At 38.2% G+C, this 15,566-nt stretch overlaps 1 protein-coding gene across 3 annotated transcripts in view; it reads right to left on the reverse strand.

Moving 5' to 3' along the window:
* ARHGAP19 (Rho GTPase activating protein 19) overlaps positions 1-15,566 on the reverse strand; it is a 63,970-nt gene that overhangs the window by 13,385 nt on the left and 35,019 nt on the right. For all 3 annotated transcript variants that reach the window (XM_038578407.1, XM_038578408.1, XM_038578406.1), the window contains 3 exons: positions 15,295-15,381; positions 5,495-5,560; positions 3,721-3,912 (listed from right to left, as the gene is read on the reverse strand). In XM_038578407.1, the coding sequence (XP_038434335.1) occupies positions 3,721-3,912; positions 5,495-5,560; positions 15,295-15,381 (345 nt within the window). The remainder of the gene's footprint in view (positions 1-3,720; positions 3,913-5,494; positions 5,561-15,294; positions 15,382-15,566) is intronic.

Here is a 15,566-nt window from a genome sequence, read left to right on the forward strand (position 1 = left end):
CCATCCAAAATAAAAATAAAATAAAATAAAAATAAATAAATAAATAAAAATAAAAAATAAAAAAAACAAAGCAAGCATCCCTCCAATATATCATTCCTGATAATGTTGGCCAGATGCAATAGGGGGGCTGTCTTGTACCTAGCTGGTGGGAGCATTAATAATTTTCTGGGAAGCTATTTAGCAATGTGTGCCCAGTCTTTTCAAAATGCATACAGTAGTCCCCCTCTATTCGTGGCTTTGCTTTCTGTGGCTTCAGTACCCTGTTATCAACCACAGTCCAAAAGCAGATGATTCTCCTAGCCTAGTAGTAGTAGCCTAACGTTATGTCACAACGTCTACATCATTCACCTCACTTTATCTCATCATACAAGCATTTTATCATCTCACATCATCACAGGAAGAGTACAATATAGTAAGATATTTTAAGAGATATTTATTTTATTTCACAGAACTTTCACCACAGTATACTATTATAATAGAACAACTATAACATACTTCTATTTTCTTAGTAACTATTGTGGTTAATCTTTCACTGTGCCTAATTTATAAATTAAACATTTATTATAAATATATATATATTTTTAAAAAAACAGTATATATAGCGTTCAATACTATCCATGGTTTTCAGGCATCCACTAGGGGTCTTGGAATGTACCCTCCACAGATAAAGGGCAGGAACTACTGTATTAAAAAAATACACACTATCTATGAAGTTCTTACCAAAAAGAAAAAAAAATCTAATGTATTCAGATCAAGCTTCTAGAATTAGATCTAACTACAAATTTATCATAAATACAGAGGACTGAGGTATGTGTTAACACCACAAGGGTGACACTAGCAAAACTAGACTGTGGAAAACAAACTATATGGTTTCTTTCACAAATAAAGTGCAGGGAGAGAGACAATGTACGGATGTGTGTGTTTAAATGCAGTGTGATAACTTGGATTAGACACTGGCACAGAAAAAGGATATTAGCAAAAAACTGCTAAAATCTGAATCAAATCTCTCACATTAATAGTAATACATCAATGCTAATTTCTTAGTTTTAACAATATTACTATTAGGAATGAAAAATACATGAGAATTCTCTGTACTATCTTTGCAATTTTTCTCTAAATCTAAATTATGTCAAATTTAAGTTGATTCAAACAAAGTTTGGCAATTTTTTTTGGCAATTTTTTTTTAAATAGACTTTATTTATACATGATAGACACAGACAGAGAGGCAGAGACACAAGCAGAGAGAAGCAGGCTCCATGCAGGGAGCCCGATGTGGGCCGCGAAACCGGGACTCCAGGATCACTCCCTGGGCCAAAGGCAGGGGCTTAACCACTGAGCCACCTAGGTGTCCCAGTTTGGCAATTTTTTAGGGGAAAAGAAAAAGAGGGGAGAGAAGGAGGAACCTATACATTAAAAAGGACCAAACAGCAGTACCACCAAAAAAAAAAAAAAAAAAAAAAGCACGCTCTTTGGTCATGTCACTTCTAGGAAAAAATCTGCAATGAAAATACCTATAAACAAAAATTTATAAGATAAAAAATAACCTAATTCCCAAATATGTCCAGTTGCTGTTAAAAATGTTCACAGCCCCCTCTTTTTTTTTAAGATTTTATTTATTCATGAGACACACACAGAGAGAGGCAGAGACAAAGGCAAAGGGAGAAGTAGGCTCCCTGTGGGTAGCCCAATGCGAGACTCAACCCCAGGACCCCAGGATCTCAACCTGAGCCAAAAATGGACACTCAACCACTGACCCACCCAGGCATCCTGTTCACAGCCTTTTAACAATACAGAAAATGATCATGATATAATATTAAATGAAAAGAATAGGAATATTAAAAACTGAACATATATTATGATCTCAAGCAAAAGAAAAAAATGTCAAATACATATTCATGGAAAGTAACACTAGAAGAAAATACTCCAAAACTTTTATCAGTGGTTATCTCAGGATGATTACAGGTGATTTTTCTTCTTTATACTCTACTGGAAGTTGTGCTGCTTCTACAGTGAATATTTATTATTTTTATAATCACTAAGAGAAAAATCAGGAAATAGTAAAATTAATAGTTTCTTCAAAACAAAAGGGCAATATTATTTTTTTTGTATATTTTTTTATTGGAGTTCGATTTGCCAACATATAGTATAACACCCAGTGCTCATCCCATCAAGTGCCCCCAAAAGGGCAGTATTTTAAACGTATGCAAGAATTTATAAGCATGCATGAGAAAATAAAAGAAAGTATGTGGTATGGTCCGAACTATGCAGAAATTTATCGCTATGAAAAAGCCTGAAAGAAACACCCAAAATGTAAACACTGGTGGGATGAATGATTTATTTTCTTCTTAACCTTTTCTATAATTTCCTATTTTTCTAAAAAGAGCAAAAATGTTAGTTTTTCCTTGTAATGTCTTTAACATTCTATTCTTGATGACAGAAGTCATGACACTTGTCCTACCTGAATTGCTCTTAGTTTCTATCAAGAATTAAATCACTACACTGCTTTGAATCTACAATAATACTAGGCTTTGAATCTACAATAATACTAGGCCAACATCTTTGAAAATTCGAGTCATAACACAATTTGCTAGATCTCAAAGTAACTTCAAAAAATCTAACAGAAAACTTCTCTTGAAGGAGTGTCAATTTTTTTTTAAGATTTTATTTATTTATTCATGATAGACATAGAGAGAGAGAAAGAAAGAGAGAGAGAGAAAGGCAGAGACACAGGCAGAGGGAGAAGCAGGCTCCATGCCAGAAGCCCGACGTGGGACTCGATCCCGCGACTCCAGGATCACGCCCTGGGCCAAAGGCAGGCGCTGAACTCCTGAGCAAACCCAGGGATCCCCCAGGACTGTCCATTGTTAAGAACAGCTCAGTTCAACATTTTCTGAGCACATGGTTATGTCTGACCCTACACTTCAGATTAAGTATTAAAAAATAAATAAAAAGAGACCTCCCTCAAGAAGGTCCCAGTTGACTAAGAAGAGGCTGACCTGTGTGTTCAGCTCAAATTCAAGAGGAATTGAGACAAAATAAATTTCCCAAGAAAGAAACTAACCAAGTCATTGGGATTTACTCAAACTACACTTTGAGTCTCAAAATGGCAAATGGAGACCTAATTTTACTCCCATAACCCCAAAATAAACAAACTTAGCTACCAGAATTCCTACTTTCTAACACCAACTTAGGCCCCTGAATTTATAGTGTTTTCTAACTGCAAACAACTCATTAGTAAGAGCTACCACTTTTGCTCTGCTACGCCAGCCACTTTACATATTCCTTCTAATCTTTACATAGTCATGAAGCATAGACATTTCAATTACCTCTTGAAAAAACCAAGAAAATTGAAATGTAGAAAGATTAAATTATTTGCCAAGAAAATCTGAAGGATTTAAACTTTGGAACAATATATCTCAACTGCTGGTTCTCTCTCAGCATGCTTGGTACATGACCAAAATGTGAGAAACTCTAACCATACTTAGATCTTTCTGTTTAATTCTAGAAATCCCAGAGCCTCCACTCCTTTCTGTAGTGGGGTAGGAGGACAGAGACTGCCACTGAGGTTCCAATGACTAGTTTGCTTTCTTGACTGAGCCAAGCTGGGGCCAATAAGAGAATCTTATTCTCTAAATGAGATGCTTAACAACATTCCCTAGGGATTCTACAACCTCAATCATATTGCTAAAGCCCTGTCACTGTTTCCCTGCCTTCAGGTACCTGTCTAATAAGTTGTTTCTTCTTTGCTGACTCTGGCATATTGTGAACATGTTGGAACAGTTCTCTCAATGCCTCTTCCGTACGCTGCTGGGTCTCCTCCTGGTGAGAGCAGGAATCCACCCAGTTCCGTTTCTGAGATTTTGCCAGTTGGAAGGACTTAGTAGAACATGAAGCTATCAGATCAAGATCATCCTAGAGAAAATTTTAAAGAAAAGCAAATTAATATATCCTGCCAGCTTTGTTTTCAGGTTCCTGCAACCCTGAAAAAAAAGAGGAAGAAGTGGGGAGCATGGTATACTCCTATACCTAGGAATAAGAAAAATCTAAATATAATTATCACATGAAGAAAAATCTGTAATTACAGACTATATAAATAGCCTACTCCCAAGACAGCCTAGAGAACCTAAATTCATTTAGAATATTACCACCAAAAATTATATTTATAAAGAGTTCAATTTTCAAAGCATCTTTTAATTGCACATAACTCTCACTGCTATCCTATGAAGTAAGCAGAGAAAGTATCATTCCCATTTGATAGAAGAAAAAATTGAAGTTAAACTCTAAGTTTAAAGTCATTTGGATACTAAAGTGACAGACTCATCCTGGAGACCAAGTGCACAGACTCTTGGCCAGTGCTCTTTCCTACATACAGGAACATTATGGGATAACTACACAGCAGTGGTTGAGGAACAGAAACAACTCTCTAAGAGAAGCTACACTCCAGTTGAAACAAGTTGAAATCATATATTGTTGTCCTGGTCACACCAAATATTTACTGAATGAGAGGCAGAAACAAACAACAGAAACAACCGCGTAAGACAACAGCTTAAGTTTCTAACCAAAACAGACTAAATAAGAGATCATCAAAAAGTACTTGTGAAGTTCTTTAAACTTCTCAGTTTTAAAGCTTAATAATTATATATAATCTTATTAATAAGCATCACACATTTGCTTTCTAAGCTCACGTGGTCTCAAGTCTTTGAAATGTTTGACAGTGTTACCACTGAACCTGAAACAAGAATGTATTATAGAAAACTGTGATTTCCCAGGGAAGGCCCATGGAGCCCCCTGAGCGCTGCCTGCAGGACAGATGTTCCTTCCCACTTGTCTTCTTTCCTGGACAAGTTGCATAGCTGCAAGTTAAGAATGTGGTACAGGGATCCCTGGGTGGCGCAGCGGTTTGGCGCCTGCCTTTGGCCCAGGGCACGATCCTGGAGACCCGGGATCGAATCCCACATCGGGCTCCCAGTGCATGGAGCCTGCTTCTCCCTCTGCCTGTGTCTCTGCCTCTCTCTCTCTCTCTGTGTGTGACTATCATAAAAAATAAAAAAAAAATAAAAAAAAAAAGGAATGTGGTACATTTGGCAGTCAACTTATTTTAATAAATTAAACAATATTAAAAAAAAAGAAAACTGTGATTTACTGCTGTAAAATATTTAATACATTTGCTATTTACAGACTGTTATATCATATGCTTCAGAATGCACAGGGGCTTTATGAAAATCTTTAAACATGCAATCTATGCCATCACTCATATGTAGAGGATCCCATCTACCAGTGGAGCACCTCTGAAAGGAAACAAGACTATGCAGAGGCACTTTTATTTCAACATGTAACTTTCCTCTCAGTCTTTTTCCTCATCTCAAACTGACTAGATAATTTTGAACTATAACACATTTTATTTTCCATGGCTTTACTTTGATTTCACACTTTAACTCCATTAATCTTAATTAACTCTTCCTTGTTGGGGCTAAAAGCCATTTCTTATTCTTACCTTTGATGCTTGAGTTCTGGAGCCCAAATAGTGCAGTCTGGCACATTCCCGAATATAAACAGGAGCCTGGGCAGAATATAAAAGAAAACCAAGAACAAGTAGTTAGCAGTATCTAAAATTATTTCAGACCACAAGAACAGTGATTCTCTCTCTTTTTTTTTTTTTTAAGATTTTATTTATTCATTTGAGATAGAGCACAAGCAGGGCAGAGGGAGAAGCAGACTCCCTGCTGAGCAAGGAGCCCAACACAGAACTCGATCCCAGAACCCTGGGATCATGACCCAAGCCAAAGGCAGATACCAACTAACTGAGCCACCCAGGCGTCCCAGAACAGTGATTCTCAAAATAATCTGCTGGCAGATTATTTCAGAAAAATAAAGGATCCTCAAAATGTCCTATTTTAGCTTCCTTTCTCTTGCCACCAAAATGATATTTCAACAAATCTGACAGGAAAACTGTTTTTGAGAAGACACTACTGTAATTTTTTAAAAAGATTTTGTTTATTTATTCATGAGAGATACAGAGAGAGAGGCAGAGACATAGGCAGAGGAAAAAGCAGACTCCATGCAGGGAGCCCGATGTGGGACTCAATCCGGGAACTCCAGGATCATGTCCTGCCTGAGCCAAAGGCAGACGCTCAACTGCTGAGCCACCCAGGCATCCCGACACTACTGTTATTTTAAAAATCAGGTATAGGATCCCTGGGTGGCGCAGCGGTTTGGCGCCTGCCTTTGGCCCAGGGCACGATCCTGGAGACCCAGGATCGAATCCCACATCGGGCTCCCGGTGCATGGAGCCTGCTTCTCCCTCTGCTTGTGTCTCTGCCTCTCTCTCTCTCTGTGACTATCATGAATAAATAAATAAAATCTTTAAAAAATAAAAAAAAAATAAAAAAAAAATCAGGTATGGAAAAAAAAATAAATAAATAAATAAATAAAAAATAAAAATCAGGTATGGCATGTATATACTCAAATGAACCAGAAACAAAAATATAGACATTCGTAGTAATGTTTATCTTTGGCAAAAACTACCCCAAAAGAGGCACCTGGGTAGCTCAGTCAGTTAAGCAGCCAGCTCTTTTTTTTTTTTTTTAAGATTTATTTATTTATTCATGAGAGATACAGAGAGAGAGAGAGAGAGGCAGAGAGGCAGAGACAAGCAGAGGGAGAAGCAGGCTCTTTGCAGGAGCCCCACGTGGGACTCGATCCTGAATTCCAGGATCACGACCTGAGCCGAAGGCAGACGCTCAACCTCTGAGCCACCCAGGTGTCCCAGTAGCCAGCTCTTGATTTCAGCTCAGGTCACAATCTCAGGGTCCTGGGATTGAGCCTCATGTGGGGCTCTGTGCTCAGTGGTGAGTCTGCTTGAGTTCTTCTCCCTCTGCCCCTCCCCGCACATGCAAGCTAACATATAAGTTAAAAAAAAAATAGGGTCCCTGGGTGGATCAGTCGATTGAGCATCTACCTTCGGCTCAGGTCATGATCCCAGGATCCTGAGATCAAGTCCTGCATTGGACTCCTTGCTCAGCAGGGAGCCTGCTTCTCCCTCTGCCTCTGCCCTTCCCCTGCTTATGCTCTCTGTCTCTCTCTGACAGATATAAATAAATAAAATCTTAAAAAAATAAAAATAAACACCACCCCCCAAATCCTTACAAATTACAAGTAGTCCCTAAGTCACATTTTAAAATCACTACAGAGAACAAAAAAAATAAATAAATAAAATAAAATAAAATAAAATAAAATCACTACAGAGGGATCCCTGGGTGGCGCAGCGGTTTGGCGCCTGCCTTTGGCCCAGGGCGCGATCCTGGAGACCCGGGATCGAATCCCACATCGGGCTCCTGGTGCATGGAGCCTGCTTCTCCCTCTGCCTATGTCTCTGCCTCTCTCTCTCTCTCTCTCTCTGTGACTATCATGAATAAATAAATAAAAAAATCTTTAAAAAAAAAAAAATGAAAGAAGGGAGGGAGAAAAGGAAAGAAGGAAGAAATGCTTTATGATCTTATAGGAGTGATTTCCAGTATCTACTGTTGAGTGAGAAAAATTATGGAATGGTATATAAAGTACCTGTGTAAGAGAGAAGGAACATACACACACATACACACTTATTTGATTTTACAAAAAGAAACAGAAAAAGAAGCAGGATAGGGCAGCCCAGGTGGCTCAGCGGTTTAGCACTGCCTTCAGCCCACAGGTGACCCTGGAGACCCGGGATCGAGTCCCACTTCAGGCTCCCTGTGGGAAGCCTGCTTCTCCCTCTGCCTGTGTCTCTGCCTCTCTCTCTTTCTGTGTCTCTCATGAATAAATTTTTTAAAATCTTAAAAAAAAAAAAAAAAAACAGAAGCAGGATAAACCAGAAAATAATGAAAATGGTTACGACAATGACTGAGTTTTCTATAAGTATATCTTTTTGTGTAGTTTTGACTTTTGAACCATGTAAATATTCTACAGATTCAAAAAATACAATTAAATCCAAAAGGAGGGGATCCCTGGGTGGCTCAGCAGTTTAGCGCCTGCCTTTGGCCCAGGGCACGATCCTGGAGTCCCGGGATCGAGTCTTATGTCGGGCTCCCGGCATGGAGCCTGCTTCTCCCTCCTCCTGTGTCTCTGCCTCTCTGCCTCTCTCTCTCTCTCTCTCTCTCTCTGTATATCATAAATAAATAAATCTTAAAAATAAATAAATAAATCCAAAAGGAAAAAAAGCAAACCCTAAAACTGAAAACAAACAGGAAAAAAAATGAATATATCTATATATATGATTGATAACATGTGTAGATGATAGTATCTGTGTATATGATAAACACATAAAAAGAATTATTCCACCTAACTTTTGAAAACTATATTCTGACTATATATCCTTAGTGAAATATATTCAAGGGAAAAGGAACTGTAAGGAAAGCTTATATCGTAAACTTCAATCAGCAGGTTTACATAGGCTTACTTTTAAAACTAATTTTTTAAAGTTTTTTTTTAATTCTTTTGTTTATTTGAGAGAGAGTACCCAAAGGTGGTGTAGAAGGAGAAAGAGAAGCAGGCTCCCAGCTGACAAGGAGTCCGATGTGGAGCTCAATCCCAGGACCCTGAGATCATGACCTGAGCCAAAGGCAGACGTTTAACTGACTGAGCCACCCAGGTGTCCCAAAACTAATTTTTTATATATTGATATTTTATATATTGCAAGATAATGCAAATAGCATATAAATGCTATTAAAATCTGGAATTTGCAATGTGCAAAACAGATACAAATATAAAGTAAAAGAAGTCAGGCAGCCCGGGTGGCTCAGTGGTCTAGTGCTGTCTTCCGCCCAGGGCGTGATCCTGGAGACCCAGGATCGAGTCACATGTCAGACTCCCTGCGTGGAGCCTGCTTCTCCCTCTGCCTGTGTCTCTGCCTCTCTCTCTCTCATGAATAAATAGATAAATCTTTAAAAATAAATAAATAAAAATAAAGTAAAAGAAGTCAAGAAAAAGCTCTGGGATGTTAAATCTGAATTGGAAATATTAATATGAACTGATGATTTCTTTTTTAAAAATATTTTAGTCGACTTTTTGCCCTCAAAGAGCCTAAAAGCAATGATACCCCAGAAACAATGAGTAAATCTCGTGTCACTCAAAGAAACCAGGGCTCCTTGAAGAAAATAATTGATTTCAGGCCCAGGGCAGAGCAAAGGCAAAGTGAGCTGAGGACATTTTATGCCAGGAAGGAAACATTCAGACTAATGGAGTCCTGTCAAAAAGACACAGCAGGAAGAGCTTGCAAGGGCTCTCACTGGCCAAATTTGAGATAATTTGAAAATTAAAATTAACAACTACAATTGACTAACACGTTGAATAACTACAAACCTATGAGTCTATAGAGATATTAATAAAAAAAGAATGAAACAGAGGAAAGGAAAGCTCTATTCAAGAGAAAAAGGTCAGCTAATAGAGATTAAATAATAGAATTAGAAAATGCTACTTTGTAACATTCAATATAATCATAGATTCCAGCAGGATTACCAATGAATGCTAAAATCATTACATTAGGCAATCACCCTGCAGGTTACTTACTAATTGCAAAAGGGAAAATGTACCTTTATAACTGAGAGATGTGGCAGTTAGCAAAATTAGCATCACTGAGAGTGAGACAATCTGACATTCTGTGCTTCCTAATGTGATGCAATATGATGCAATAAGATGTACACAAACATCACCTATGAATCATTGCCAAAAATGTTTAACATGAATCTAATCAAGCCTCCAGACCTAACTTACAATTTACAGGAACTACAAAGAAAAGGACAGAGAAAAAGCCTTGAGAAAATAAGACAAATTTAAAGTATGGAAAATTCTATAACCCAAATTGGCCTGAATGCTTCAATAAATCAATAACATGAAGAAAAAGCATAGGGGCTGTTCCAGATTAAAAGTGACATAATAATCAAAAGCAATACATAAACCTCGATTAGCTTTCATAATTAAAAACAGGAGCTATGAAATACACTCTTAAGACAACTGGGGAATTTGAATCTGTATTGAATATTAGCTAATATGAAATTCTTAATAATTTTCTTAGACATGATAATGGTACTCTAACCATTAGAAGAATGTTCTTATTCTTAGGAAATATATGCTTAAGTACTTAGATGTGAAGTTCCATGATATCTACAATTTACATCAGGGGTTCAACCAAAAACAAAAACAAAAGCATGAATATATGGAGTAAGATAAAGCAAATATGGCCAATAGTAACATATGTTGAATCTTAGAGTTGTATGAGTGTTCACTGTTTTTCAACTTTTATCTATATTTGAAAAACTTCATAATAAAGTTTTAAAAAGAGTCTTGAGACAAAAACTTTATGACATCTACAGTTTAATTTTTACCTTGGTAAACTATAAGGTAGAGCTCAAAAACCAAAGGATTAAAGATTTTATCTATTTATTCATGAGAGACACAGAAAGAGAGGTAGAGACATAGGCAGAGGGAGAAGTAGCCTCCTCACGGGGAGACTGATGCAGGACTCAATCCCAGGACCCCGGGATCACAACCTGAGCTGAAGGCAGACGCTCAACCACTGAGCCACCCAGGTGCCCCAGCAGATGGGCTTAAATGAAAACCTGGAGGTGGGGATCCCTGGGTGGCTAAGCAGTTTAACCCCTGCTTCCGCCCAGGGCGTGACCCTGGGGACTCGGGATCGAGTCCCACGTTGGGCTCCCTACATGGAGCCTGCTTCTCCCTCTGCCTGTGTCTCTGCCTCTGTGTGTCTCTCATGAATAAGTAAATAAAATCTTTAAAAAAAAAAAAAAAGAAAGAAAGAAAACCTGGAGGTGTTAAGTATTTTACTGTTCAGGGAGAATCAACAAATGGCCTTCCCACATAAAATGGGAATTAGCCTTAAATGTAGATGGTTATAAGTCCCTAAGAAAAGATACTGTGACTTGGGTTGGGGAGACAAAACCAGACTGGGTCGGGGGCATCTGGGTGGTTCAATCAGTTGGGCCTCCAACTCTTGGTTTCAGCTCAAGTCATGATCTCATGGGTTGTGGGATCAAGCATCAAGCCCCAAGTCCGACACTGTGTCCAGTTCTGCACTCAGTAGGGAATCGGCTTGAGAATCTCCTTCCTGCCCCCCCTTGAAAGCATGGGATGGGGGAAGGGGACTTTTTATCAAATAAATAAATAAATCTTAAAAAAAAAAAACTAAACTTCAAACTGCTGGTCACAAGGACTGATAATAGCAGAGGCTAGAACTATAAATAGGAAGAATTTTAAGGGAAAAAAATACAAAGAACACAGAATGAGGCAACACAGAATCTGAGGATTAGGAGGTAAAAAGTCCATCCAAAGAAGCCTGAGAACAAGAAGACACAACAAAGCACAAGAACAACAAACCTGGGATAAAACAGGACCTCAGAAAAAAGTGATAGAGCATAGAGAACAATCAACCATTTTTTCATCCAAAGGAAAAGCTCAGGGAAGAACCTAATCAGACAAAGAAGTGAGGCAGGGGCCCATAAGGACAACAGGTCTGATGGGAATATCAAAGAGGAGAGACCTAAGACCAAAATAAACCTCAAAAGAAATGTTCTTTCTCTCCTTCAGAGATCAACAGAGGCTCATAGAGTCCTCATGCTAGTCTGGAAACAAAGATAAAATAGCAAACAAGAACCAAAGCCCAAAAGATGAGGGGCTGAAACAGGGATCTTAGAAAAGGAAAAAAAAAAAAGAGTTAAAAACAGAATGCTTGAAAGGGTCTAATAATTAGAACTATACCAAGCTGAATTACATCTAGAAGACCATACTCTTGTTTTACTTCTAAGATTTGTATGATTTCTATTCTAAAAAACCTTCACAGTGATATACTATATGGGAAAAGGGATTTTGTTGGTGTGGTTAAGAACCTTGTGGGATACCTGGGTAGCTCAGTAGTTGAGCGTCTGCCTTCGGCTTAGGGCATGATCCCAAGGTCTGGGGATCAAGTCCTGCATCGTGCTCCCTGCAAGGAGTCTGCTTCTCCTTCTGCCTATGTCTCTGCCTCTCTGTGGCTCTCATGGATAAATAAATAAAATATTTTAAAAAAAAATTTTTTAAGATAAGAACTGTGCAATGGGGAGATTACCTAGATTATCCACATGGGTCCTTAAAAACCGAGAAACATTCCCAGCTGTAGTTAGAAATAACAGATAGACACAATATTGCTAGCCTTGAAGACAAAGGAAGGGAACCATGAGCCAAGGAATGTAGGTAACCTCTAGAAGTTGGGAGAAGGCAAGTAAACAAATGCTCTCCTAGAACATCCAGAAATGAATGCAGCCCTGCCAACCCTGATTTTAGCCCAGTGAGACTCCTATAGACTTATGACCTACAGAACTGTTAGGATAACAAATTTGTGTTAAGTCACTTAAAATCCTTCATAGTTAAGTACAACTCCATTGTATACTTGAATTATGTACAGTAGACAATGGACAAGGGAGAAAGGACTCCACAGGTAGAGAGATCCAAAGGTGGAAGGCTAGAAACCCTGGGGTACAGTGAGATCTCAGAGATCCCACCTCTCTTTTAACTTATGAGTGGTAGACTATGAAAAGTTAACCTATAGCAATAGTAAGAAGAGAATTTGATGAAGGAGAGTTCTATTAGGTACTAGAAATTCCCCATTTTGATTCACAACTACTGTCAGGTAACTGCCTTCCTCTCCATAATCACATGCTTTAGAACTAGTTGTTCCCCTCAACAGGAAGTATATAAAGAACAGGTTTGAAAGATCTTTGTTCATCATTAAAAATCATTCATTCAGGGCACATGGGTGGCTCATCAGCTGAACGTCCAACTCTTGATTTTGGTCATGAGATCATGTCCCATATCAGGCTCTATGCCCAACACAGAATGTGTTTGGGATCCTTTCTCTCCCTCTCCCCTTGCCTCTGCCCACCCCCACTGCGTGCTCATGCTCTCTCTCTCTCTCTCAAAAAAACAAAAACAAATAAACAAACAAAAAAATCTCTGTCCTGTTGTCCTTTGTCTACTATTCTAATTTACTTATCTAGATCTTGACCTCTAACTGATGATAATCTTTGACCTTAGCACTCAAGCCCCTGATGTGGCCCTGACCCTTTATTTTCCAGCCTACTAAGATTCTGATCTTTCATTTCTAAACTCTGGACCCTGGATCACTCCCCATTCTATAGTTGATAAATCCTAGGGTGGCCTCCATGTTCATACCCTACATTACTATAAAGCTACAGTCATCAAAATACTGTGGTACTGGTATAAAGACAAATACACAGACTAACTGATTAAACTAGGTCCAGAAATAAACCTTCACATATACAGTCAAATGATTTTCAATAAGTGTGCCATGACTATTCAATGGACAAAGGACAGGTTTTCAACAAATGGTGCTAGAAAAACTAGATACTCACAGCATTAGAATAAGGTTGGACACTTACCTAACACCATAAAGAAAAACTAACTTAAAATAGATTCATAACCTAAATATAAGACCTAAAACTATAACATTCTTTTTAAAAAGCATAGGACAAAAGCTTCTGGATTTGGCAATGATTTCTTGCATATGACACCAACGGCACAGGCAACAAAAGGAAAAAAATAAACAAATGGGGAATTCACAAAGTTTTTCAATTGTGTATAGCAAGACTCTATCAACTGAGTAAAAAGGCAACCCACAGAATGGGAGGAAATATTTGCACATCATATATCTATCCAGATATATAAAGAATTCCTACAACTCAACAATAAAAGAACCCAATTCAAAAATGGGGAAAGGCCATGAACAGACATTTCTCCAAAGAAGACATATAGATAGGCAATAAGCATGTGAAAAGATGTTTAAAACCTCTCTAATCATTAAGGAAATGCAAACCAAAACTATAATATACCCACCTCATAGCTATTATCAAAAAAAAAAAAAAAAACAAAATAACAGAATAAGTATTGGTGAGGATGTGAAGAAATGGGAAACCTTGTACATCACTGGCAGGAATGTAAAATGATACAGCTGCTATATTAAACATTATGGCAGTTCCAATAGAATTACCATATGACCCAGTAATTCTACTTCTGGGTATATACCCCAAAGAATTAAAAGCAGTGTCTCGGGATCCCTGGGTGGCGCAGCGGTTTGGTGCCTGCCTTTGGCCCAGGGCGCGATCCGGGAGACCCTGGATCGAATCCCATGTCGGGCTCCCGGTACATGGAGCCTGCTTCTCCCTCTGCCTGTGTCTCTGCCTCTCTCTCTCTCTCTCTCTCTGTGACTATCATAAATAAAAAAATAAAAAATAAAAAAAAAGAAAAGCAGTGTCTCAAAAAAGATATCTGTACACCCATGTTCATAGCAGCATTATCCACAAGAGTTAAAACATGGGAGCAATCCAAGTGTCCTTAACAAATGATAAATGTGGTGCATAGATGAAAGGAATATTACTCATCCTTAAAAAAAAAAAAAAGAGGAAATTCTGACAAATGTTACAACATGGATGAACTGTGCTAAATGATGAAAGCATGCTAAATGAAATAAGCCAATCACAAAAAATTGATTCTACTTATTGAAGTACTTAGTGAAATGCTCTCTTAATTCTCAACCTTTCCAGATGGCAAGATGTTAAAATTAAGAAATTCATTATAAGAAAGTGTGCTATAAAGAAAAGGCCAAGGATATGACTCTACAACTTTTTGTTTGAATCTTATAAACATCAAAAGGTCACAACTTTCAGTCATACAAAGGATCTTTTCAAGAGAATAAAGATCCTCTCAATCAAACCAGAGGACTTCTAAGAAGGTGAAAGGTATTGTCCCTAAACTTCAGCCTGTCTCTCTGCAAGAGACCATGGTGGAAAAGGGTTTGTCTTCAAAAGATCTGTATATGTAGCTTTTGTCTAATGGAGTGAATCCCTCTGAAATCGACAGAACCACACAATTGAGAAAACTATGTGGGCAGAAACACTGATAAGTTTGGACTAAAAGGGACAAAGGGTACAAAATGAAAGGAGACCGTCAGACCCTCAAAATTCTACTGGTAGCAAGTAGCCAGGATAAACTCACTCAACTGCCAATACACACCCACTTTCATAAAAAAGAAGGATGACTCAGGGTAGAACCAATTATCCTACTCAGCCTCCAGGTACCTTCCTATTCCTCCCCACCTTGGTTATTTTCTCTGGGTTTTGCCACTGTCCAATCTGGTTTCAAGTCCCAGTCAGGACCTTTCTTATTAGTCATCCTTCTAGCGCTGCTGAGGATCCCACCATGCTTCAACCTCCTTATCTTATTACCAACAAAATCCCATCACACTTAACCTACCTTAAAAAGTTTCTGTGAGTGTTTAATCATAAAAGCCATCCCATTGTTCAACTTTGTGATATTCTCTTGGAGGTCATTTGCTGTGACCTATTCAGAGGAAAAGAAACCAAAAGAGGGTGATTAAGAGCTGGGAGGTAGAAGAGATACTCCATTTACTTACCAATAAGTCTTTCAAAGGTATAGTGGTTTCCTTCTCTAACAAAGGTGCCTCTAAAATAATAATTCTGGAAAGGCTTTTTGGTTCAGCAGGTTTCTACTGAATATGACATAAA

Source organism: Canis lupus, chromosome 28, assembly GCF_011100685.1.
Source record: "Canis lupus familiaris isolate Mischka breed German Shepherd chromosome 28, alternate assembly UU_Cfam_GSD_1.0, whole genome shotgun sequence".
Classification (NCBI taxonomy): domain Eukaryota; kingdom Metazoa; phylum Chordata; class Mammalia; order Carnivora; family Canidae; genus Canis; species Canis lupus.